At 60.5% G+C, this 21,562-nt stretch overlaps 1 protein-coding gene across 2 annotated transcripts in view; it reads left to right on the forward strand.

The window, feature by feature from the left end:
- The window catches only part of CELSR1 (cadherin EGF LAG seven-pass G-type receptor 1), a 131,387-nt gene extending 110,904 nt beyond the window's left edge, over positions 1 to 20,483 (forward strand). The window contains exons 24-35 of one of the 2 annotated variants that reach the window (XM_051962839.1): positions 1,275 to 1,475; positions 7,738 to 7,912; positions 8,191 to 8,303; positions 9,778 to 9,857; positions 10,091 to 10,217; positions 11,567 to 11,692; positions 12,033 to 12,127; positions 12,723 to 12,826; positions 15,052 to 15,213; positions 17,204 to 17,446; positions 18,375 to 18,639; positions 18,932 to 20,483. In XM_051962839.1, coding sequence (XP_051818799.1) covers positions 1,275 to 1,475; positions 7,738 to 7,912; positions 8,191 to 8,303; positions 9,778 to 9,857; positions 10,091 to 10,217; positions 11,567 to 11,692; positions 12,033 to 12,127; positions 12,723 to 12,826; positions 15,052 to 15,213; positions 17,204 to 17,446; positions 18,375 to 18,639; positions 18,932 to 18,941 — 1,701 coding nt within the window. In that variant the 3' untranslated portion in view covers positions 18,942 to 20,483. Of the gene's footprint in view, positions 1 to 1,274; positions 1,476 to 7,737; positions 7,913 to 8,190; positions 8,304 to 9,777; positions 9,858 to 10,090; positions 10,218 to 11,566; positions 11,693 to 12,032; positions 12,128 to 12,722; positions 12,827 to 15,051; positions 15,214 to 17,203; positions 17,447 to 18,374; positions 18,640 to 18,898 lie in introns of both variants that reach the window. The other variant, XM_051962838.1, reaches the window with a different exon arrangement.
- The last annotated feature ends 1,079 nt before the right edge of the window (positions 20,484 to 21,562 follow it).

The raw sequence follows: 21,562 nt of genomic DNA on the forward strand, positions 1-21,562 counted from the left end.
GGGAGGGAGCTTAGAACAGGGGATGTCAGGGCTGAGAGGGAGCTTAGAACAGGGGATGTCAGGGCTGGGAGGGAGCTTAGAATGGGGGATGTCAGGGCTGGGAGGGAGCTTAGAACGGGGGATGTCAGAGCCGGGAGGGAGCTTAGAATGGGGGATGTCAGGGCTGGGAGGGAGCTTAGAACAGGGGATGTCAGGGCTGGGAGGGAACTTAGAACAGGGGATGTCAGGGCTGGGAGGGAGCTTAGAACAGAGGGGTCAGAGCTGGAAGGGAGCTTAGAACAGGGGTTGTCCGGGCTGGAGGAGGCTTTAGGACATCGACTATTAAGAACCAGTTAATTCCCCACCTCTCTCGCTCACACAAAGGCCACCTATTGTCTCCTAATGGTTTTTCACAAGCTGAGACATTGCAGGCCGGGAAGACTCCTGGACTGTGGGTCCGTCGGGTCCCAGAGCTGAGATCTGCAGGGAGCTGCCTCAGGGCAGTTCTAGAGCAAAGCTGTGGGTGGGGGATTAGCCCCCAGCCTCCTAGCCCCGGCTCCCCGGAGCCTCCCCAGAGCGCCAGAACAATGGCTGGTTAATGTTTCCCGGCCTCCCGAGTCAGGCTGGGAGTGAGCAGGGCCTCCTGCTGGGCGGGAATGTGTGGAGCGCAGGGAGCGGCCCAGAAGCCAGCCAGGAGAGCGTGAGCTCATCCGACTCGTGGGCCCCCTTGCGGGAACAGAAATCTGTCCCAACCCGTCCCATCGGGTCCCGGCCTTCCCCTCCCGGCCTCGGCGTACTTAGCTGTAAAATGGCATGATGATGCGTGAGAGATCTCATTCTCGAATGGAGAAAGGGCAGGAGATCCTGGGTTCAAATGCTGCCTCTGACACTGACTAGCTGTGTGTCTGTTTCCTCTTCTTAAAAATGGGGATAGAATAATAATCTATTAAAAATATATTATGTTAAATAGTATATTTAATTAAATTTTATTCATATATTATGTCATTAATATATTTATATATCATATCTAATTGTGTATATTTAATATATATTTAAACATAGATATGATATAATTATAATATTAGATATTAATATAATTATAACGATATGTTGTATATTAGTTTAATCATAATAATATATGCTAATTCATAAGAGCACCTCGGTAGCACCTGCTTCCCCAGTATCACCTCCATGTGTTTTAAATGCTTCGTGGGCCATCGCCGTGAGCCCCCCGCGGCCGGGGTCCCCGTGGGGCCTTCGCCGCCTCCCGTAACTCCCCCCCTCCTGTTGGGCAGCACGGCGAGGTCCTCCCCCTGAAAATCGTCACCTACACCAGCGTGTCCATCTCTCTGGTGGCCCTGCTCATGGCCTTCGTGCTGCTGCTTCTGCTCCGGACGCTCCGCGCCAACCTCCACGGCATCCACCGGAATCTGATCGCCGCCCTCTTCTCCTCCCAGCTGGTCTTTGTGATCGGGATTGACCAGACGGAGAACCCGGTAACTACGGCCAGGGCTCACGCCGGGGCCCGGGGCTGCTGCCAGCGTGGAGGGGGCGGAGGGGCCAAGCAGTGCTCACTCCTCTCTTACGTAGCCGGGAACGGCTTGAAATAGCCCCTCGGCATGTAGTGAGCCCCTGCTGCATGCCCCACCGTGGGCACCGGGATCCGCCCAACTCAAGCCCAGAGTCTCTAACCTGCGGGGGGTCTCCGGCCCATCCGGGGCTGCTGGGCTAGGGCTAAGACAATACAATCTCGGGCTCGTTTATTAAGCTCCTCTGTGTCCCAGGCACCGCGCCAAACTACGGAAAGATAATGAATTCTGGCTCAGGGGGAATTAGAGGGCCCACAAATCTATTTAATTCGAGAGGTTTAAAGGCAGCGGAGTCTGCGAGGCTAGAGCTCCAGAGAGAGGTAAGGGCTGGACCTGGGGACCGCGTGCTTCGTCTGATAGGTGAATCCAAGGGAGATGGTGAGAGCAGGAGGGAGGGAGAATTGGGGGAGGAATGGAAGGAGAGCCACGCGGTGCTTGGGAGAACGCCCGGATACTGGCTTCAAGAGTAGTGGCTGTTTTCTGCCCACTGCACAGATGAGAAAACTGAGGCTAGGGTGAAAGTCCGGGAGGATGAGTGAGACCCTCCTATTTGTATGACTCCGGACCATCCGTCCCTCTGCTCAGAAGCCTCTCAATTCATTTCTTATCCGTTTTCTTATCAACTTTGTAAGTTCCCACCGAGGCTACTGATTGTCAGGGCCATACAGACCAGGCTTCCTCACAGACATGGAGCCCATGTTAAAGTGCCAAACAGCCTCCTCAGTGGGGCCCCAGCAGGGTTAGCAGGAAGCAGGAGCAGTGGATGGATGGCTCTCATCTTTCCGGGTCCCTGCCTTTCTCTGCCCCCCCACCCCACGCCTCTCTGCACTCCTGCCTCTCTCTGTGTCCTGCCTCTCTCTGCGTCCTGCCTCTCTATGCGCCCTGCCTCTCTATGCGCCCTCGCGCCTCTATCTCTGTGCCCTCCCCTCTCTCTGCGTCCTGCCTCTCTCTGCCCCCTGCCTCTCTCTCTGCGCCCTCCCCTCTCTCTGTGTCCTGCCTCTCTCTGTGTCCTGCCTCTCTCTGTGTCCTGCCTCTCTCTCTGTGCCCTCCCCTCTCTCTGTGTCCTGCCTCTCTCTGCGTCCTGCCTCTCTATGCGCCCTCGCGCCTCTCTCTCTGTGCCCTCCCCTCTCTCTGCGTCCTGCCTCTCTCTGCGCCCTAACTCTCTCTGTGTGCCCTCCCCTCTCTCTGCGTCCTGCCTCTCTCTGCGCCCTAACTCTCTCTCTGTGCCCTCCCCCCTCTCTGTGTCCTGCCTCTCTATGCGCCCTCGCGCCTCTCCCTCTGCGCCCTCACCTCTCTCTGCATCCTGCCTCTCTCTGTGTCCTGCCTCTCTCTGCGTCCTGCCTCTCTATGCGCCCTCGCGCCTCTCTCTCTGTGCCCTCCCCTCTCTCTGTGCCCTCCCCTCTCTCTGTGCCCTCCCCTCTCTCTGCGTCCTGCCTCTCTCTGCGTCCTGCCTCTCTCTGTGTCCTGCCTCTCTCTGTGCCCTCCCCTCTCTCTGCGTCCTGCCTCTCTCTGCGTCCTGCCTCTCTCTGTGTCCTGCCTCTCTCTCTGTGCCCTCCCCTCTCTCTGCGTCCTGCCTCTCTCTGTGTCCTGCCTCTCTCTGCGTCCTGCCTCTCTATGCGCCCTCGCGCCTCTCTCTCTGTGCCCTCCCCTCTCTCTGTGTCCTGCCTCTCTCTGTGTTCTGCCTCTCTCTCTGTGCCCTCCCCTCTCTCTGCGTCCTGCCTCTCTATGCGCCCTCGCACCTCTCTCTCTGTGCCCTCCCCTCTCTCTGTGTCCTGCCTCTCTCTGTGTCCTGCCTCTCTCTCTGTGCCCTCCCCTCTCTCTGCGTCCTGCCTCTCTCTGTGTCCTGCCTCTCTCTCTGTGTCCTGCCTCTCTATGCGCCCTCGCGCCTCTCTCTCTGTGCCCTCCCCTCTTTCTGTGTCCTGCCTCTCTCTGTGTCCTGCTCTCTCTGTGTCCTTCCTCTCTCTGCGTCTGCCTCTCTCTGCGTCTGCCTCTGTGTCCTGCCTCTCTATGCGCCCTCGCGCCTCTCTCTCTGTGCCCTCCCCTCTCTCTGTGCCCTCCTCCCTCTGTGTCCTGCCTCTCTCTGCGTCCTGCCTCTCTATGCGCCCTCGCGCCTCTCTCTCTGTGCCCTCCCCTCTCTCTGCGTCCTGCCTCTCTCTGCGCCCTGCCTCTCTCTGTGCCCTCGCGCCTCTCCCTCTGCGCCCTCACCTCTCTCTGCATCCTGCCTCTCTCTCTGTGCCCTCCCCTCTCTCTGTGTCCTGCCTCTCTCTGCGTCCTGCCTCTCTCTGCGCCCTGCCTCTCCCTCTGTGCCCTCACCTCTCTCTGCGTCCTGCCTCTCTCTCTGTGCCCTCCCCTCTCTCTGTGTCCTGCCTCTCTCTGCGTCCTGCCTCTCTCTGCGCCCTCGCCTCTCTCTGCACTCCCGCCTCACTCTGCGTCCTGCCTCTCTCTGCGCCCTGCCTCTCTCTGCGTCCTGCCTCTCTCTGCGCCCTCGCGCCTCTCTCTCTGTGCCCTCCCCTCTCTCTGTGTCCTGCCTCTCTCTGTGTCCTCCCCTCTCTCTGCGTCCTGCCTCTCTATGCGCCCTCGCACCTCTCTCTCTGTGCCCTCCCCTCTCTCTGTGTCCTGCCTCTCTCTGTGTCCTGCCTCTCTCTCTGTGCCCTCCCCTCTCTCTGCGTCCTGCCTCTCTCTGTGTCCTGCCTCTCTCTCTGTGTCCTGCCTCTCTATGCGCCCTCGCGCCTCTCTCTCTGTGCCCTCCCCTCTTTCTGTGTCCTGCCTCTCTCTGTGTCCTGCCTCTCTCTCTGTGCCCTCCCCTCTCTCTGCGTCCTGCCTCTCTCTGTGTCCTGCCTCTCTATGCGCCCTCGCGCCTCTCTCTCTGTGCCCTCCCCTCTCTCTGTGTCCTGCCTCTCTCTGCGTCCTGCCTCTCTATGCGCCCTCGCGCCTCTCTCTCTGTGCCCTCCCCTCTCTCTGCGTCCTGCCTCTCTCTGCGCCCCTGCCTCTCTCTGTGCCCTCGCGCCTCTCCCTCTGCGCCCTCACCTCTCTCTGCATCCTGCCTCTCTCTCTGTGCCCTCCCCTCTCTCTGTGTCCTGCCTCTCTCTGCGTCCTGCCTCTCTCTGCGCCCCTGCCTCTCCCTCTGTGCCCTCACCTCTCTCTGCGTCCTGCCTCTCTCTCTGTGCCCTCCCCTCTCTCTGTGTCCTGCCTCTCTCTGCGTCCTGCCTCTCTCTGCGCCCTCGCCTCTCTCTGCACTCCCGCCTCACTCTGCGTCCTGCCTCTCTCTGCGCCCCTGCCTCTCTCTGCGTCCTGCCTCTCTCTGCGCCCTCGCCTCTCTCTGCACTCCCGCCTCTCTCTGCGTCCTGCCTCTCTCTGCGCCCTCGCGTCTCTCTCTCTGTGCCCTCCCCTCTCTCTGTGTCCTGCCTCTCTCTGCGTCCTGCCTCTCTCTGCGCCCTCGCCTCTCTCTGCACTCCCGCCTCTCTCTGTGTCCTGCCTCTCTCTCCATCCTGCCTCTCTCTGCGCCCTCGCCTCTCTCTGCACTCCCGCCTCTCTCTGCGTCCTGCCTCTCTCTGTGTCCTGCCTCTCTCTGTGCCCTCACCTCTCTCTCTGCACTCCCGCCTCACTCTGCGTCCTGCCTCTCTCTGCGCCCTCGCCTCTCTCTGCACTCCCGCCTCTCTCTGTGTCCTGCCTCTCTCTCCGTCCTGCCTCTCTCTGCGCCCTCGCCTCTCTCTGCACTCCCGCCTCTCTCTGCGTCCTGCCTCTCTCTGTGTCCTGCCTCTCTCTGTGCCCTCACCTCTCTCTCTGCACTCCCGCCTCACTCTGCGCCCCTGCCTCTCTCTGCGCCCCTGCCTCTCTCTGCGCCCCTGCCTCTCTCTGCGCCCCTGCCTCTCTCTGCGTCCTGCCTCTCTCTGCGCCCTCACCTCTCTCTGCACTCCCGCCTCTCTCTGTGCCCCTGCCTCTCTCTGCGCCCCTGCCTCTCCCTACTTCTCTCTGCACCCCTCAAAGCCGCCATTTATATTCACTCTCCCCTGGGCTTACCCGGCGCAGCTCACTGGGCACTGCGTAGGTGGATCGCAGAAGGGAGACACCTGGAGGCAGTGCTTTTCCTAAGGAAAGATTAACCCCTGTAAGCCAGTCTCCTGCCTCAGAGGCCGAGCCCCCTTCTGCCTCCTGAGTTCGCCCCACAGCTGACATGCATCCATGGCAATTCCCAGGAGGAAAGTCTCCAACAACCTCCCCTCCCCCTTTTTTGGAAATGCAATTGGGATTAAATGACTTACCCAGGATCACACAGCTAGGAAATATTGTGTCTGAGGCTGGATTTGAACTCGGGTCCTCCTGACCCCAGAGCTGGTGCTCTATCCACTGCTCCATCTTAATTGACCCCATTTTTCTTAAACCATCAATGAAAACAATAAAAAACGGAGGCCAACCTCCCCAGATCTGTGCCCTTCCGAGAGAGGAAAACAGCCCCACGAGCTCAGAAGCCCCTCCCCCTCGGTGCCCGTGTCCCTGAGGCATGCAGGGCCTTTGTGGGCCCCGGCGGCTCCTGCAGGGATCTGTGGCAGAGCAGTGCACAGCTATTAAGCACCTGCTGTATGCAGGCACTGTGCTAAGCGCATCCCCCCAGGCAGTTCCGCCGTCCCTGGGGCTTCCTCCAGGCTCTCAGTGAGGGCTAGGATCCCGTGGTGGACAGTTTTCTCTTTTACGTGGCACCCCCTAGTGGTCTCATTCCTATTGTCTCACCTGACTCTCCTCACTGCCCAGGGAGAGCAATGCTCCCCAGGCCCATTTTCCGGGTGCAAGGCTGCTCCCCAGGCCCATTTTCCGGGTGCAAGGCTGCTCCCCCGGCCCATTTTCCGGGTGCAAGGCTGCTCCCCCGGCCCATTTTCCGGGTGCAAGGCTGCTCCCCAGGCCCATTTTCCGGGTGCAAGGCTGCTCCCCAGGCCCATTTTCCGGGTGCAAGGCTGCTCCCCAGGCCCATTTTCTGGGTGCAAGGCTGCTCCCCAGGCCCATTTTCCGGGTGCAAAGCTGCTCCCCAGGCCCATTTTCTGGGTGCAAGGCTGCTCCCCCGGCCCATTTTCCGGGTGCAAGGCTGCTCCCCAGGCCCATTTTCCGGGTGCAAGGCTGCTCCCCAGGCCCATTTTCCGGGTGCAAGGCTGCTCCCCAGGCCCATTTTCTGGATGCAAGGCTGCTCCCCAGGCCCATTTTCCGGGTGCAAGGCTGCTCCCCCGGCCCATTTTCCGGGTGCAAGGCTGCTCCCCAGGCCCATTTTCCGGGTGCAAGGCTGCTCCCCAGGCCCATTTTCCGGGTGCAAGGCTGCTCCCCAGGCCCATTTTCCGGGTGCAAGGCTGCTCCCCCGGCCCATTTTCCGGGTGCAAGGCTGCTCCCCAGGCCCATTTTCCGGGTGCAAGGCTGCTCCCCCGGCCCATTTTCCGGGTGCAAAGCTGCTCCCCAGGCCCATTTTCTGGATGCAAGATTTACTAGGCCCATTGCTCTCTGCTGACCTCCTGCCTGGCCCAGACCAGACCTGCCAGCCCAGCGAGCCGGGCTTCAGGGTCCGGCCGTTCCCTCCGCGGTTCCTCCTGCTGCCCCGCTCCCAGCTTCTCCCTGTGGGAGCCCCTGCGGGGGGCCGGAAGGCCGCCCATCACTCATGGCTCCCCTGCCAGGGCAGCTTCTCCCCCAGAGCCTCCATGGAGAGTGACCGAGAGATATTCTGCCCCACGTCCGGGCGGAGGAAGGAGGGGTAGACCCAGCCCCCGCTCTGTATTTCTGCAAAAACACCGGGGGGGGGGGGGGGAGGGGGAGGCAGACAAAGCCGTTCCCTCCGTGTGCGCTGCTGCAGCTGGCAGTGCTCCCTCTGCGAAGTGGGCAGGAAACTCGCACCCACTCCCAGTGGGAAGAAGGGGGACGGCCGCCGGCCCGGGCCAGATGGCAGCGACAGGCAGTGGAGACCCCCATCCTGGTGGGGAGGAGAGGGGGTAGAAGGGGGGCAGTGTCCCGGAGAGTCGGGGAGGGCCTTCAAAGGCCCGCTGAGGCGCTGGAGGCGCCCTCCACAGGCTGCCACTGCCCCCAACTCCCCGGGCTGCCGCTGCCCCCCCCGGGCTGCCGCTGCACCCCCTCCCCAGCCGCTGCCCCCCCCGGGCTGCCGCTGCACCCCCTCACCAAGCTGCCGCTGTCCCCCCAGTTCACGTGCACGGTGATCGCCATCCTCCTCCACTACTTCTACCTGAGCACGTTCGCCTGGCTCTTCGTGGAAGGGCTGCACGTGTACCGCATGCTGACCGAGGTCAGGAACATCGACTCCGGACACATGAGGTTCTACTACGTCCTGGGCTGGGGCATCCCGGCCGTCGTCACAGGTCAGCGCCACGGAGCCCTCCTTGCGGCCGCTCCCCCCGACCGGGGCTAGCAGCAGGTCTGCTTCCGGCCTCCCGGACCAGGGGGTCCTCGGACACCAAGCTTCTCCTGTTGGGAGGTTCTCCCCCCCAGCTCTGACACCCCCGTTCTCAGCCCCCCGGCTCTGACACGCCCATTCTAAGACACCCCCACACTCCGATGTTTCCCCCGTTCCGTGACGTCCCCGTTCCCGTGTTGTCTCTGGGCGCTCCCCTCACCCTCCCCATGTTTCATGGCGCAGGGCTCGCTGTGGGTCTGGACCCCCAAGGCTACGGGAACCCTGACTTCTGCTGGCTCTCGGTCCACGACACCCTCATCTGGAGCTTCGCCGGCCCCATCGGCGTCGTGGTCACTGTGAGTCCCGGGCCAGCCCGGCCGCCCTTGCCCTCCTCTGTCCACCGTCGGCCAGCGGCCATTTTCTGTGTGCCCGCGGGAGGCCCAGGGAGGCCCAGGGAGGCCCACGGAGACCCAGGGAGGCCCATGGAGATCCAGGGAGCCCCAGGGAGGTTCAAGGAGGCCCAGAGAGGCCCAGGGAGCCCCAGGGAGGCCCAGGGAGGCCCAGGGAGCCCCAGGGAGGCCCACAGAGGCCCAGGGAGCCCCAGAGAGGCTCAGGGAGCCCCAGGGAGGCCCACAGAGGCCCAGGGAGCCCCAGAGAGGCCTAGGGAGGCCCACAGAGCCCCAGAGAGGCCCACAGAGGCCCAGGGAGCCCCAGGGAGGCCCACAGAGGCCCAGGGAGCCCCAGAGAGGCTCAGGGAGCCCCAGGGAGGCCCATAGAGGCCCAGGGAGCCCCAGAGAGGCCTAGGGAGGCCCACAGAGCCCCAGAGAGGCCCACAGAGGCCCAGGGAGCCCCAGAGAGGCCCACAGAGGCCCAGGGAGCCCCAGAGAGGCCCACAGAGGCCCAGGGAGCTCCAGAGAGGCCCATGGAGGCCCAGGGAGCCCCAGAGAGGCCCAGGGAGCCCCAGGGAGGCCCAGGGAGGCCCAGGGAGGCCCAGGGAGGCCCAGGGAGCCCCAGGGAGGCCCAGGGAGGCCCAGGGAGCCCCAGGGAGGCCCAGGGAGGCCCAGGGAGCCCCAGAGAGGCCCAGAGAGGCCCAGGGAGCCCCAGAGAGGCCCAGGGAGGCCAAGGCCAGGCCCTGCCCTCTGGAAGCTCAGAGCAGGCAGGCAGAGCACACCCAGCGAGCTCCGTGCGACAGAATCGGGGGCCGCTGGGAGGTGAAGCCTTTGGGGCAGAACGCCTCGGCCTTGGCAGGACGGGCCTAGGAGGGGAGCAGCGGCCCAGCTCTCCCCGAGGACAGTTGGGACAATGCAGAGGACACGTTTCCATTGATGGCTGCGAAGTCCTTAACTTCCATGACCTGTAGCATGGGGCTCAAGGTCCCCCTACCACACAGGCGCTGGGCGAGGGGCTCCGGGGAAAGACCAGTCTGTGGAAACGAGGCCCTCGCCAGGGGGCTCACTTTGCTCCTCTGTAAAATGGGAATCCTGGCCTTGCCCCAGCCCTTGTAGCCTCCACGGTGGGAGCGGCTGCCGCTGGTGCCCTGGCCCCCACTTAGGCTGACCCCGGAGGGAAGCTTGGGCCCCACAGTCTGTATTATTGTATCAGCTCCACTTTGCAGATAGGGAAACCGAGGCCCCCAGAGGTAGAGCTCCAGACCTCTGGTCACTGGGCCAGCCCGGGGGGGCTGGGGAGGCCGGACCCCAACTCCGATGCCCCGGCCCCCATCTGCCCTGGGTCCGCCCTTCCCAAGACCGCAGGATGAGCCGCTCCCTCCCCCACTTGTCGAGTCCGGAGGATTCTCCCGTCACGATCCCCGCTGTTCCTTCTCACTAGCTCAACACCATCATCTTTGTCCTGTCGGCGAGAGCGTCCTGCCGGCGGAAGCACCGTGCTTATGACCGGAGCGGGATCACGTACGTCGAGGGCCTGGGTCGCAGAGGCCGGGGGGGGCTCCTCGGGGGTCGTAGCCAGGAGGGACCCCCGGCTCCTCGCAGCCTCTGGGCTCCTCGCCTGGGAGGGGGGCTCCGGGCCGGGGGCTCTGGCCCGGACCAATGGGGGAGCCCCTGGTGGGCTTGTGGGGCCGGCCCCACGTCCCAGGCCCCTCCGTGGGGGCCCACTAACCCCCACGGGGCCCCCTCCCTCACAGCTCCGGCCTCCGCACGGCCTTCCTGCTGCTCCTGCTGATCAGCGCCACGTGGCTCCTGGGGCTGATGGCCGTCAACAGCGACGTGATGGCCTTCCACTACCTCTTTGCCGTGTTCAGCTGCTTGCAGGTAAGAGCCCCACTGGGCGGGCGCCCGCGGGAGGGGCTTTGGCGCTTCCGGCCCCTCTGGTCAGTAGCTGGAGGCGCTGCCTCCCGGAAGGTCCTTGGGGGCCCCGGATCCTGACAAAGTCCCGGAGGCTCAGCAAGAGCTGGCACTGCCTAGGACGCTGGCGCTCGGGGGTCCGGCAGTGCGGAGGGCGGCCCCTCCCCTCATTCCCCTACCGTGAGAGCCGGGGCTCAGAAAGGTCACCTTTCCTGCCCCCCCCCCCAGCTAACGAGCTTCTGGGGCTCCCGAGGAGCTGCAGACCTTCACCGCCGGGAGCGGGTCTGGGGCTCTCTCAGGAGCCCCCCCCCACGGCCCCTCACCCGGGTCTCTCTGGCCCAGGCCGTTAGGGCATCCCGTTCCCACCACCTGGGCGGCCATCTGGGCCCAACGGCGCTCTCGGGCCCGACGCGAATTCCTCCGCCCTCCCCTGGGAGGGAGGTCAAGGGAAGCCCCCCAGGACTTCCCAGGAAGCCACGGAAGCAGCATTATGATGTCCTGGGCAGGACAAGGAGCGGGTCCGGGGCGGCGGGCTCGCTGCCCCCAAGGGCCGGCTTTAGTGCCATTACCCAGACGTGCCGGCGTCCTCTGAGCCCTCTCGTGTTCCCAGCCCCTGACCCTGGAAAACTCAAGCCGCTTTTCTTAGAGACCAGCGTCCCGGCTGGCCGGTCCTGGGCTCGGTGTCTCCCAGGCTTTTGTCACAGGCCCCGGGGCCCTTTTTTGCTCTGCCCCCCCGTTCTCCAGCACTGCCCGGCAGCCTCTCCCCCAGAGGCCGGCAGTCTGCAGAAACCCGAGCTCCTCTGGGAAAACAGCCGCGGCCCCAGCAGGCTCTGGGACCACCACGGGGACAGTCTGGACAGGGCTGGGCTCCAGGAGAGGCTTGGCCAGGTTGGTGTGGTCTGGCCAGCCCGTCAGGGGTGATGGAGCCCAGCCCACTGGGGGTGACGGAGCTGGCCTGCCGGGGGTGACTGAGCCAACCCGCCGGGGGTGACGGAGCTGTTCCCCTGGGGGTGACAGAGCCGGCCCGCCGGGGGTGACTGAGCCGGCCCGCTGGTTGTGATAGAGCCGGCCCCCTGGGGGTGACTGAGCCGGCCCGCCGGGGGTGATGGAGCTCAGCCTGCCAGGGGTGACAGAGCCAGCCAACTGGGGGTGATAGAGCCGGCCCCCTGGGGGTGACTGAGCCAGTTCCCCAGAGGTGACTGAGCCCGGCCCCCTGGAGGTGACTGAGCCAGCCCCCTGAAGGTGATGGAACCCAGCCTGTCGGGGGTGACGGAGCCCAGTCTCACACCTCCTCCCTCGCTCCTCCCTCATCCCAGGGGCTCGCCATCTTTTTCTTCCACTGTGTGCTCAACAAAGAAGTCCAGAAGCACCTGAAGGTCACTCTGATGGGGAAGAAGCCGCACCCGGACGATTCCACGACCACCAGAGCCACGCTGCTCACGGTAAGGCAGGCCCGGTGGCCCTGAGCTCCCTTCTCAAAGGGCCAGGCCGCCACGGCCCCCCACCCCAAAGCCCAGTCACCCCAGTCCCTGCCGGCCCCGCTGCCTTGGTTGGCTCCAGAACCGGGGCTCTTTCCGGGAAGGGCCGGGGGCCACGGGGCAGGACTGAAACCTGGGCTGGCTTCGGGGGCGGAGAACAGGCCGGTTTGGTTAGAGTTCCCGGGCACCATACTGTGGCAGCCGTTCTGCTTACCAAGGCCCAGCCCCGCTCCTGGCCCAGGGGGCCGTCCCTCGTCCACCAGCCCCAGCCGCCCGCCCACCCTGACCCCCTTGTCCTTCCCAGCGCTCCCTGAACTGCAACAACACCTACATCGAAGAGCCCAACATGTACCGCACGGAGCTGGGCGAGTCCACGGCTTCGCTGGACAGCGCCGTCAGGTCAGCCCCGCCCCGCGGCGCCCCTCCGGCGGGCGACCCCCTCTGAGAGCCCAGCTGCTGCCAGCTTGCGGGACCCGCGGCGGCTCCTTCCCGTCGGGCTCTGAGGAAACGGGAAAATCTTGTCTGCCCCCCTCCTCAAGCGCAGGGCAGCCAGCATCTGTGAAGCACCTACTGTGTGCCAGGCTCTGTCCAGAGCCAGGACCCTGGGGGTCCTTGATGGTTGGAGCAGGGAGGGAAGGGAGGGACAACCCGGAGCCTGGGAAGGGCGTCCCCAGGAGCGGAACCTGAGCTTGGGAGACCGTGTGGCGCGCCCTGGGAAGGGGCCGGTGTTGTCAGCCCCTTGGCTTGGGAGGAGGCAGGCTTGGAGATGGAGCGCCCCCCCCCCCCCCGAGCCTGGAGGGGCAGGGCCGGGATCTGGGTCCCAGCCCTTCCCGTCGGGGCCCCTCGGCTCTGCCCGGAGCCATGTGAGGTCCCGGAGGATGCTGGGTGCCCCTCCCTGGGCTTCCCAGCTGGGCCGGCCTCTGGGGGAGGGAGCCCCCGCCCCACCGCACAGCCCCGGGCGGCTCCCGAGCAGAAACGCTCCCCGCTGTTGCAGGGAGGAGGGGACCAAGAAGCTCAGCGTGTCCTCTGGCCAAGCAAGAGGTCGCCCGGAACCCGACGCCCACCTCTTCCGCAGGAGGAACGGCAAAAGCCCCCGGGGTGAGAGCTCTTGTTGCCCCCCCCCCCGTGGCCCCTGAGCCCCGGAGCTGAGGAGTGTGGGGTGTTTGGGGGGGGGAGTCTGTCTGTCTGTCTCTGTTCCTCCTCTGCTCCTCTCTGCCCACTCTCCTCTCCCTGCTTCTCTCCACCCATCCGTCCCCTCCTTCCCTTTTCTGTCTCCTCTCCCTTCTCCCCTTTCCATTCTCTCTCCTCCCTCACTCTCTCACCTACCACAGTCACACCCCCATCTCTGCTCAGGGCCCGGCTCTTCCTGCCCTTTCTAGCCTCGCTCCACCCAGTTCCCCTTTGGCCAAACCAGCCATTGCCCCCGGCCTGGACCTTCCTGAACTCCATGTGCTGAATTTGTCCAGGAAAATGCAGACCCCTCCTCGGTCTGTCTGCCCTCTCCCTCTCCAGCCTATTTCAGATTCCCCTTCAGGTAGCGTCTCCGCCCCCTCCTGTCCCCCGCCTCTCTGAGACCCTCACTCTCCCCTTTCCCTACAGACCCAGAGAATGCTTCCTCTCCCACCCTCCCCATCTGCTGATAGCCGGCCCACGTTTCAGGGTCAAGCTCCAGGCGCCCTCCCCCCTGCCCTCCCAGACCCCCTCCCCAGCCCTGGTTCCCCTGACCTTGGTCCTGAAGTAGATACCCGCCTCCTGAGGGCAAGGCTGGCGCCGTATCCCTTCTCCAGTCTGGTGCTCCCAGCTTCTAGGCCGCCCTCAGCCCCATCGAGCGAACCAACAAATGACTGCGAGTGACCGGGTTAAGGGATGACAGATGAGTTTGAGGGACCGGAGGGTGAATGAGTAACAAAATGGGGGAGCGGTTTTTCACGTTCTGACTCCGAGTAACCCCAAAAGAGCGTTTCCCCAACCCAGCCGAGCCCAGCAGGAGCAAGGCGATTCCCCAGGGACTGTGTAGGGGAAGGGCTCTATGGCCAAGTTAATGGGTGAGCGCAAGAACGGCCAGTCAGGGAGAAGGACGGAGAGCAGGGAAAGAGCGGGTCTCTGGTCCCCTTCCAGAACCAGCCCAAATCCCCCATTCTGCAGGAACCCTTTCCCCTTCCCCTTAGTTCTAGCTGTTTCCCATGTCCCATGTATCCTCTCTGTACAGAGATGGTGACTTACTGTTTGGGACTGGAGCTCCTCGAGGACGGAGACTGGTGTTTGCCTTTTTGTACATCCCCAGTGCTCAGCACAGTGCTTTGCACATAGTAGGCACTTAATCACCAAATAAATATTAAGCATCTATGCTGGGTGCCTTATGCTGATTACACAGATGAATGGTTAAGTGAATGAATGAATGAATAAACAAGGCAGTGAAGGACTAAGTAGAGTGAATTTTTGAGCAGATGACAAAATGAAGAAACTGATGAATTGAGTGAAAAAGTGAGTGAATGAATGAACAAATGAGTCAAGGAAGGGAGGGTTGGAGGAAAGAAGAAAGGGAAGAAGGAAAGGAGAGAGAAAGGAAGAAAGGAAGGAAGAAGGAAGGAGGAAGGAAATGAATTTTTGAGTAGATTTCACAGAATGAAGAAATTATGAATTAAGTGGAAAAGTGAGTGAATAAATGAACAAATGAGTCAAGGAAGGGAGGATCGAAGGAAAGAAGGAAGGGAGGAAGGGAGGAAGGGAAGAAAGAAGGAAAGAAGGAAGGAAGTGAATTTTTGAGTGGATTTCACAGAATGAAGAAATTATGAATTAAGTGAAAAGGTGAGTGAATGAATGAACAAATGAGTCAAGGAGGAGAGGGCTGGAGGAAAGAAGGAAGGAAGAAGGAAGGGAGGAAGGGAGGAAGGGAAGAAAGAAGGAAGGAAGGAAGGGAGGAAGGGAGGAAGGGAAGAAAGAAGGAAGGAAGGAAGGAAGGAAGGAAGGAAGGAAATGAATTTTTGAGTGGATTTCACAGAATGAAGAAATTATGAATTAAGTGAAAAAGTGAGTGAATGAATGAACAAATGAGTCAAGGAAGGGAGGATTGAAGGAAAGAAGGAAGGAAGGAAGGAAGGAAGGAAGTGAATTTTTGAGTGGATTTCACAGAATAAAGAAATTATGAATTATGTGAAAAAATGAGTAAATGAACAAATGAGTCAAGGAGGAGAGGGCTGGAGGAAAGAAGGAAGGAAGGGAGGAAGAGGAGGGGGTGGTCTTCATCTTGTTCTTGCCCTATGGCTCTGACAGGAGGTACTGGGCAGTCCATTTTCTGAACTTCTGGTCTTTCGGCTCCACAGGCAATGACTCAGACTCGGACAGTGAGCTCTCTCTGGAGGAACACAGCAGCTCCTATGCCTCCTCATCAGACAGTGAGGAAGACGGGGTTGATGAGGAGAACAAGTGGACGCCAGGCTCTTGTAAAACCAATGACCGGGGCCCCATCCACAGCACCCCCAAAGGTACAGGGGAGGGTGGGAAGCTCGGGGAAGCCCTGGGGGCATATGACCACCTCTCAGCTGCCACCTGGGTAAATAAGAGACAGAGCACAAGTATCCCTGACCTTAATAGAAACTTTTGCCAGCTCTCAAGTATATTTTTTGCACCTGAGATTTGCAGTGTTGCACACCAGGACCTCACTGGCTGCCCAGCACAATCCCGCAGCCCGTTACTCTTATCATCTTCCCATTTTATAGATGAGGACACTGAAATTTAGAAAGTAGAGCAGCTGCTCGGGACCCCCTGTGGTGATACCCCAGTGCCCAAGCCTGGCACTCGCCACTGCTCACCACACATGAGAGCTAATGATACTAAGACCACTCATCCACAGAGAGCTTTTCCAACGACCTTCCTTCTCCACTGGGGAAAGATTCCTGGAGCATGGACCACCAGGGAATGGGCAGCTTCTCTGGGGGAGTTCTTTTGTGGGGAGATCTCTCCTTCAGGCTCCATGCAAACCCCGCCACCCCATGCTGTGGGGAATTCAGGAGCAGGGCTGGCAGGAAGAAGGTGCAATAAAAATCAGGGGGACCGGGGAGGAAATGGGCAGCCCTCATGCTGCCTTGTCCATAAAAAAAAGTCTTGAATCAGGGAATTCTTTGGAGGGGAAAAAAGACCCTGCTGGGTCAGAGACTGTGCGGACAAAGACCTGGGGGCTGGTTTGGGAGAAGCCTCGGGATCCGAGGGCAGCCCCAGGAGCACCTGGCCCCGAGTAGGGCGGGGCCTCAGCTTGCGTCTCCCATCTTCCTCCATGGGGAGGGCTCGCTCAACATGATGGTCCTGAGGGAGGACTGAGAATTCAGGACTAATAAGAGTCAGGACTACAGAGAGGAAGGGAACAGGCCAAACTTCAGCCTGACTGACTGGAAAAACTCGGAGTTTCCCAGTGTGAAACTGCCTGCCTCTAGATATGATGAGCTCCCCGGCACTGGAGGTCTCCAAGCAAAGGCTCCACAGGCTCTTCTCGTCTTGTATCCGTATTCCCGCCTCTGCACGGGAAGGTCGATTTCCCTGATCGGGAAAAAGAAACCGTTAAGCCCTCGTTATGCCATTCATACTAGTCCCTATTTAAGAGACATTTGTTAAAGAGGCTGTGAGGGGATTCTTTTTTTAAAAATTTAATAATAGCTTTTTATTTTCAATATCTGTGCAAAGATAATTTTCAACATTCACCCTTGCACAACCTTGGGCTCCAAATTTTTCTTCCTCCCCACTTCCTGACACCCCTAGACGGCAAGTCCAACATAGGTTAAATACGTGCAATTCCTGAAGGGGATTCTTGTTCAGGTAAGGGCTCTGGGATTCTGTGCCATGGGTTCCCATCACAGCTTCAGCACCTACTGTGTGAGCCTGGGATGATAGACTAAGGCTTGTGAGCTGTCTGTGAAGGACCCCCCACCCTTTTTTACACAGCAGGAAACTGAGGCTCAGAGACATGAGATGATTTGCCCAAGATCACATAGGGAGGAAGTGGCCAAGGCAAGAACTGAACTTTGGCCTCCTGACTCTGACAAATCCTGTGCTCTAAGCACTCGGGTAGGCTGCCTCCGCTGTCAGAGGCCGGGAGTTCTGGGGCCTAACGTTTTTGGACCTCAGTATCCCTAGGATATTGATTTCTGCCCCAACTCTCTCTCAGGAGGGTCATAAGGACAGCCCTTTGTCAACCTGAATGAGCCACCTTGCTGCTTTCCTTCTCTAAGGGGCAGTTTTGCCTGGTGGCTAGAGGGCTAGTCCTGGAGCCGCAGGATCTGACACTTTAGGCAATAGCCTGACCTCTGGGGATCCTAAGTAGCCCTCTGAGGCTTAAAGTGGGATAGCTTTGAGCACTAGAAACGGAAGAAAGTGGGATGTACTTTGAGGCAAAATCTGTCTCTATGTGGTAGCCTGGAGGCTGGGAGGAGGGTAGGGAAGCCTTCCTGCGGCTGAGCCTGCCGTGTCATTCTGGGCCCCCAGCGGACTCTCTGTCCAATCACATCAAGGCCACGTGGCCCCCCGACAGCGTGACGGGCAGCGACGGTGAGGACGCTAGATGTAAGCCAAAGCTGAAGGTGGAGACCAAAGTGAATGTGGAGCTTCACCAGGAAGACGACGGGGATGACGACAAGGACGTGCCCTCCGACAAGGAGAACCCAGGGCTTCCCAGAGACAATCAGACGGCTCCCCAGACCAACCACCAGCACCCAGAACAGCGGAAAGGTAACGTGAGCGCCCCTCCCTCCACCCCTGGCACTTCCAGGCAGGTGTCAGGAAGGCCCACCTTCTTACCTGCGAGCCTGTCCCCTCTTGTGCTGACTGCAGCCCCTCGGAGACTCCATCACTCGCTTGCTGTGTGTGTGAGCTGACCCAACACCCTTCCTATGAACAAATGCATGAATGAGTGTTTACTAAGCTCTTACTGAGAATATCAATACAAATGTGGTCGGTCCCTGCCCTCCTGAGCGTCTCTTCTATCGGGGGGAGCAACATGTGCACAGATAAACCAAAGCAACCACAGACGATGTGAATACAGTCCGAGCGACTCGGACCATGTGGGAGATGGTGTCGGAGCTGGGCTTGAAGGGGTAGTGATTCCAAGGGTGAAGAGGAGGAGGAAGGCATCGGGGGGGACTCTCCTCACATCCTTCCATCCCTCCTCCCCTCCTTGCCCAGAGGACCGCTGGGTTGGAGCCGAAAGCCATTGGGGCCAACCTTCTTATTTCATTAATGAGAACCTCAGGCCCCGGAGGCTCAAATCACCTTCAAGGTCACAGGAGTAATAAACACCGGAGGATCAGAACCAAGTCTTCTGATTCTACCTATTGTGCTACAAAAGTGCTTTGTACTTGGCGGAATGCTACAGAAATATCAATCAATTGATCACTCAAAAGCCTTTATTAGGTGCCTACTGTATGCCATGCTAGGTATACAAAGAAAAAAGAGATCATTCCTTCCTCGAAGAAGCTATCGTCCCATCAGCGTCACGGTGGCAGATTATCAATTTTATTATAATCGTGATCTTTGTTAAACCCCTTAAAACCTTCACCAAATGAGGACTGCACTGGCAGAGAACTCCCTTCCCTAGTGCAGATCACAGCCTCAGTGTGTCTTGCAGAGTCTGACAACCTTCGCATCACTCTCCCCATAGGCATCCTGAAAAATAAAGTGACCTACCCCCCGCCGCTGAGCGAGAGGAACCTAAAGAACCGGCTCCGGGAGAAGCTGGCAGATTACAACCAGACTATGAGCTCCTCCAGAACCTCTTCTCTCGGTTCCAATGATGGCATTTGCCCCACGGCGGACCCAGGAGTGGCCGTCAAAAGCTCTCCGAGGGAACGCTCTCGGGACCAGCTGAACGGGGTGATCATGAGCGTGCGCACCGGGACCGTCCACGCAGACGCGTCAGATTCGGAGTAAGTGGGGCTGGTGGGAACAGCTTAGGGGGCATCCCTTGGGCTGAGCTCCCGGGCTCTTTGAGCTGCCACGAGGAGATGGGGGATTTGAGACAGGAATCCCAGATCCCGGGCGGGAGCCCTCTGTGGGTAGGGGTAAGGAGGCTCCCTCGAAGGCCCGGTGTGTGGGAATCCCCCTCTGCAGGCCCGTCCCCTGTATGTGTCTGTGGTCATTCATTCAGTGCATCATCTGTGGCCCCTTTGCTCTCCTTGTGAACAGAGGCAGTAACGAGACTTCCATTTGAACCATCAGGAAAGCGTGACACTCTCGGGCCCCGGGCCCCGCTCTTCCCCGCATGGGAGCCCTGACCTCACTGGCTGGTCCCGGGCCACGGGGACGGCGGCCTCATCTCCCCCGGGCAGTTTACATTTCATGGCAGACCTGGGACAGCTTTGAACATGAAGTGCCTGCTGGACCACGCAGCCTGTGCCAAAGCTTTTGGGAAGCTCAGAGCCGGGGGCTCCCCGGGCCGCGCTGCCACGGCGTGGCTCTGGATACAGGAGGCGGCGGGGGATGGAGCCCGAGCTCCCCAGACAGTGCCTTCCGGAATCCCCTGCCCCACCGGCAGCTTCACCCACCTCTTCAGGACCGTTTGTCTTTGCAACCAACTTTTATATGTAAAGAAGTGTAGATACTTTTATATATTTTGTATGGTGATTCTCTCGGGAAGGAAAAAAGCCCTGTGTATATTTTGCATCTGTATTGATTCTGTGGATCCTTGGAGATTACTACAGGGAAAAAACTCACTATTTTTCTATTAGGGAAAACACCCGTGGTTGTACTTGAACGTGGCGCTGGCACGGCGGCTCGGCGGATGGCTTCTCGCAGCCAAGCAGGAGCCGGACCCCCTTGCTGCCCCCCGGCCCTCTCACTTCTGGAGTCCTCGACGGTCCCGAGAAGCATCAGCTCGGAGCCATGGGCCCGTGAAGGACATGCCGGACGGCCACGGACTTGGGGGCAGCCGGGCCGGGCCAGGACCGAGGTTTCCTTCCTGTTGGGGGTTTCTGGTTCTTCCAGGCTGTACATACGCTCACAACGGAAGCAGGAAGGGCCGGGCCTCTGGCCACATTTTCCAGCTCTTCAGGAGCGTTCGACGTGGGGAATTTAGAAACGGCTCCCTGTCCCCAGGCACTCGCCAGTTACTCGGACCACTTAGGGAGCCGTCCATGAGACTGGCGAGACCTCGGTCACCCACGTTTATACGGCCTTCCCCCGAGTGCCACAAGTGCGGCGGATCTCTCCCGTGGTCCTGAATGACATCACCGCCAGTGTGCGGGGCTAGCCGGCTGCGGCGGGAAACCATCAGATCCGGCGGGAGCTCTGCGGACGGCCCGAGGCCGACGGGCCCGTTCTTAGGCCTGGGTGTACGACCCTCATCTCACCTGCGTGGCGGGACAGGGCCTTGCGATCTTGCAGACCGATGGAATCACACTCTGCACCCCAGAGTCTCCCTCATGAGGAGGAATGGTCTTGTAACTGTTGCACAGCCAACTGCGCCACGGAAGCTGACTCGGGCCACGCCCCTGTCCCTGAACGCCCTCTCCCAAGGGCCTGGGGACTTCGGCCAGTCCCCCCCCTCCCCCTTCAGGGTCAAGGTCAAGGGCGAATACACTGTCGGTTCTATCAGGAGAATGTCGGTTTTATAAATGGCAGAAAAATGAAAACCTATTTTTATGACAAAATTTTACGAGAGGAGGCGACACTGGAGATTTTTGTTTTTTTAACAAATGAATATTTATTAATGCTCAGAACACTGGAATTACAGCTTGGCTGAGGCTACAATAAAGAGGTTTCTGAACATGGATTTGAGCTCGGCCCGTTCTTCTCCCTCATTGCCGAGTGCCAAGGGGCACAGAGTGTGTACCCCCCCACACACATACCCGATGACGGGCTACTGCCGGGGTGCCTCCAACACAGGGGTATCGCAAGCTAAAGTCCCCGGCTGGGGGGAGTGCCCCTTGTCACCTGATCCCAACCGGGCTGCCCTGGGGAGGTTCCCTTTGGCAGCGTGCTGGGAGTCAGGAAGACTGGCCCTCCCCTCAGTGGGTGCCCTTGGCGGGTCCCTTAACCTGTCTGCCTCGGCCCCCTCACCTACTCGATGGGGACAGCAAGAGTAAGGCCAGATAGGCTCATGGCTTACGGGCCTTATAGAACACCTGACCCCTGGTAGTTACTGCGGCTCCAGTCGTTTTCACCTGGCGGAGATACGGGAGGGAGGGGCTGCCGTTGCCTTCTCTGGCTCCTTTTAGAGGGGGACGCTGCTCTGGTCAGGGTCACCCGGCTGGGAAGCATCCGATAGCAGACGGGCGCTCAGGAAGGGGAGCCCGGGCCCAGCTCGCGGCGCTCCGTGGCGCTCCTCAGCTCCCAAACTGTTGCTTGTAATTATCATTGGTGAGTGACCGGAGGACGTATCTTCGGCCCCTGGATTAGCTCTGACTGGTGGAAGCCAGGAGTAAGGAGCCCCAGCTGGCGGGATGGGCGGGTTCTGGGGGAGGTGGGAGGGAGAAAGTACCTGGAGAAAAAGTGTCTGAGGGGAAAAAGCCAAGCGCAGGATGGAACTTGGCGCCTCAGCAGCCTGACCCCTGGTGGCCAGAGCTGGCACAGCAGGCCGCGGCCGGAGCCGTGAGCCCGAGCCCATGTGTGGCACAAATCCCCGTTAGGGGGTTCCGAGGCACCGAGGCCTCTGGGACGGCCCAGGCTGCCAGACGTCCCCTGCCTGTTCCCCCCATCCCCTGGTTCTCAGGCTCTCCCCCCCTTTCCTCCTCTCTGTCTGTGTCTGTCTCTTTTTCTTTCTCTGTGTAAGTCTTTGTCTCCTGTCTCTGGCTCTCCGACTCCTGTCCCTTCTGTGGTCCCAGGGATACGGTTCTGCAGCAGGAGGGACGC

The sequence above is a fragment of the Antechinus flavipes genome, chromosome 5, assembly GCF_016432865.1.
Source record: "Antechinus flavipes isolate AdamAnt ecotype Samford, QLD, Australia chromosome 5, AdamAnt_v2, whole genome shotgun sequence".
Taxonomy (NCBI): domain Eukaryota; kingdom Metazoa; phylum Chordata; class Mammalia; order Dasyuromorphia; family Dasyuridae; genus Antechinus; species Antechinus flavipes.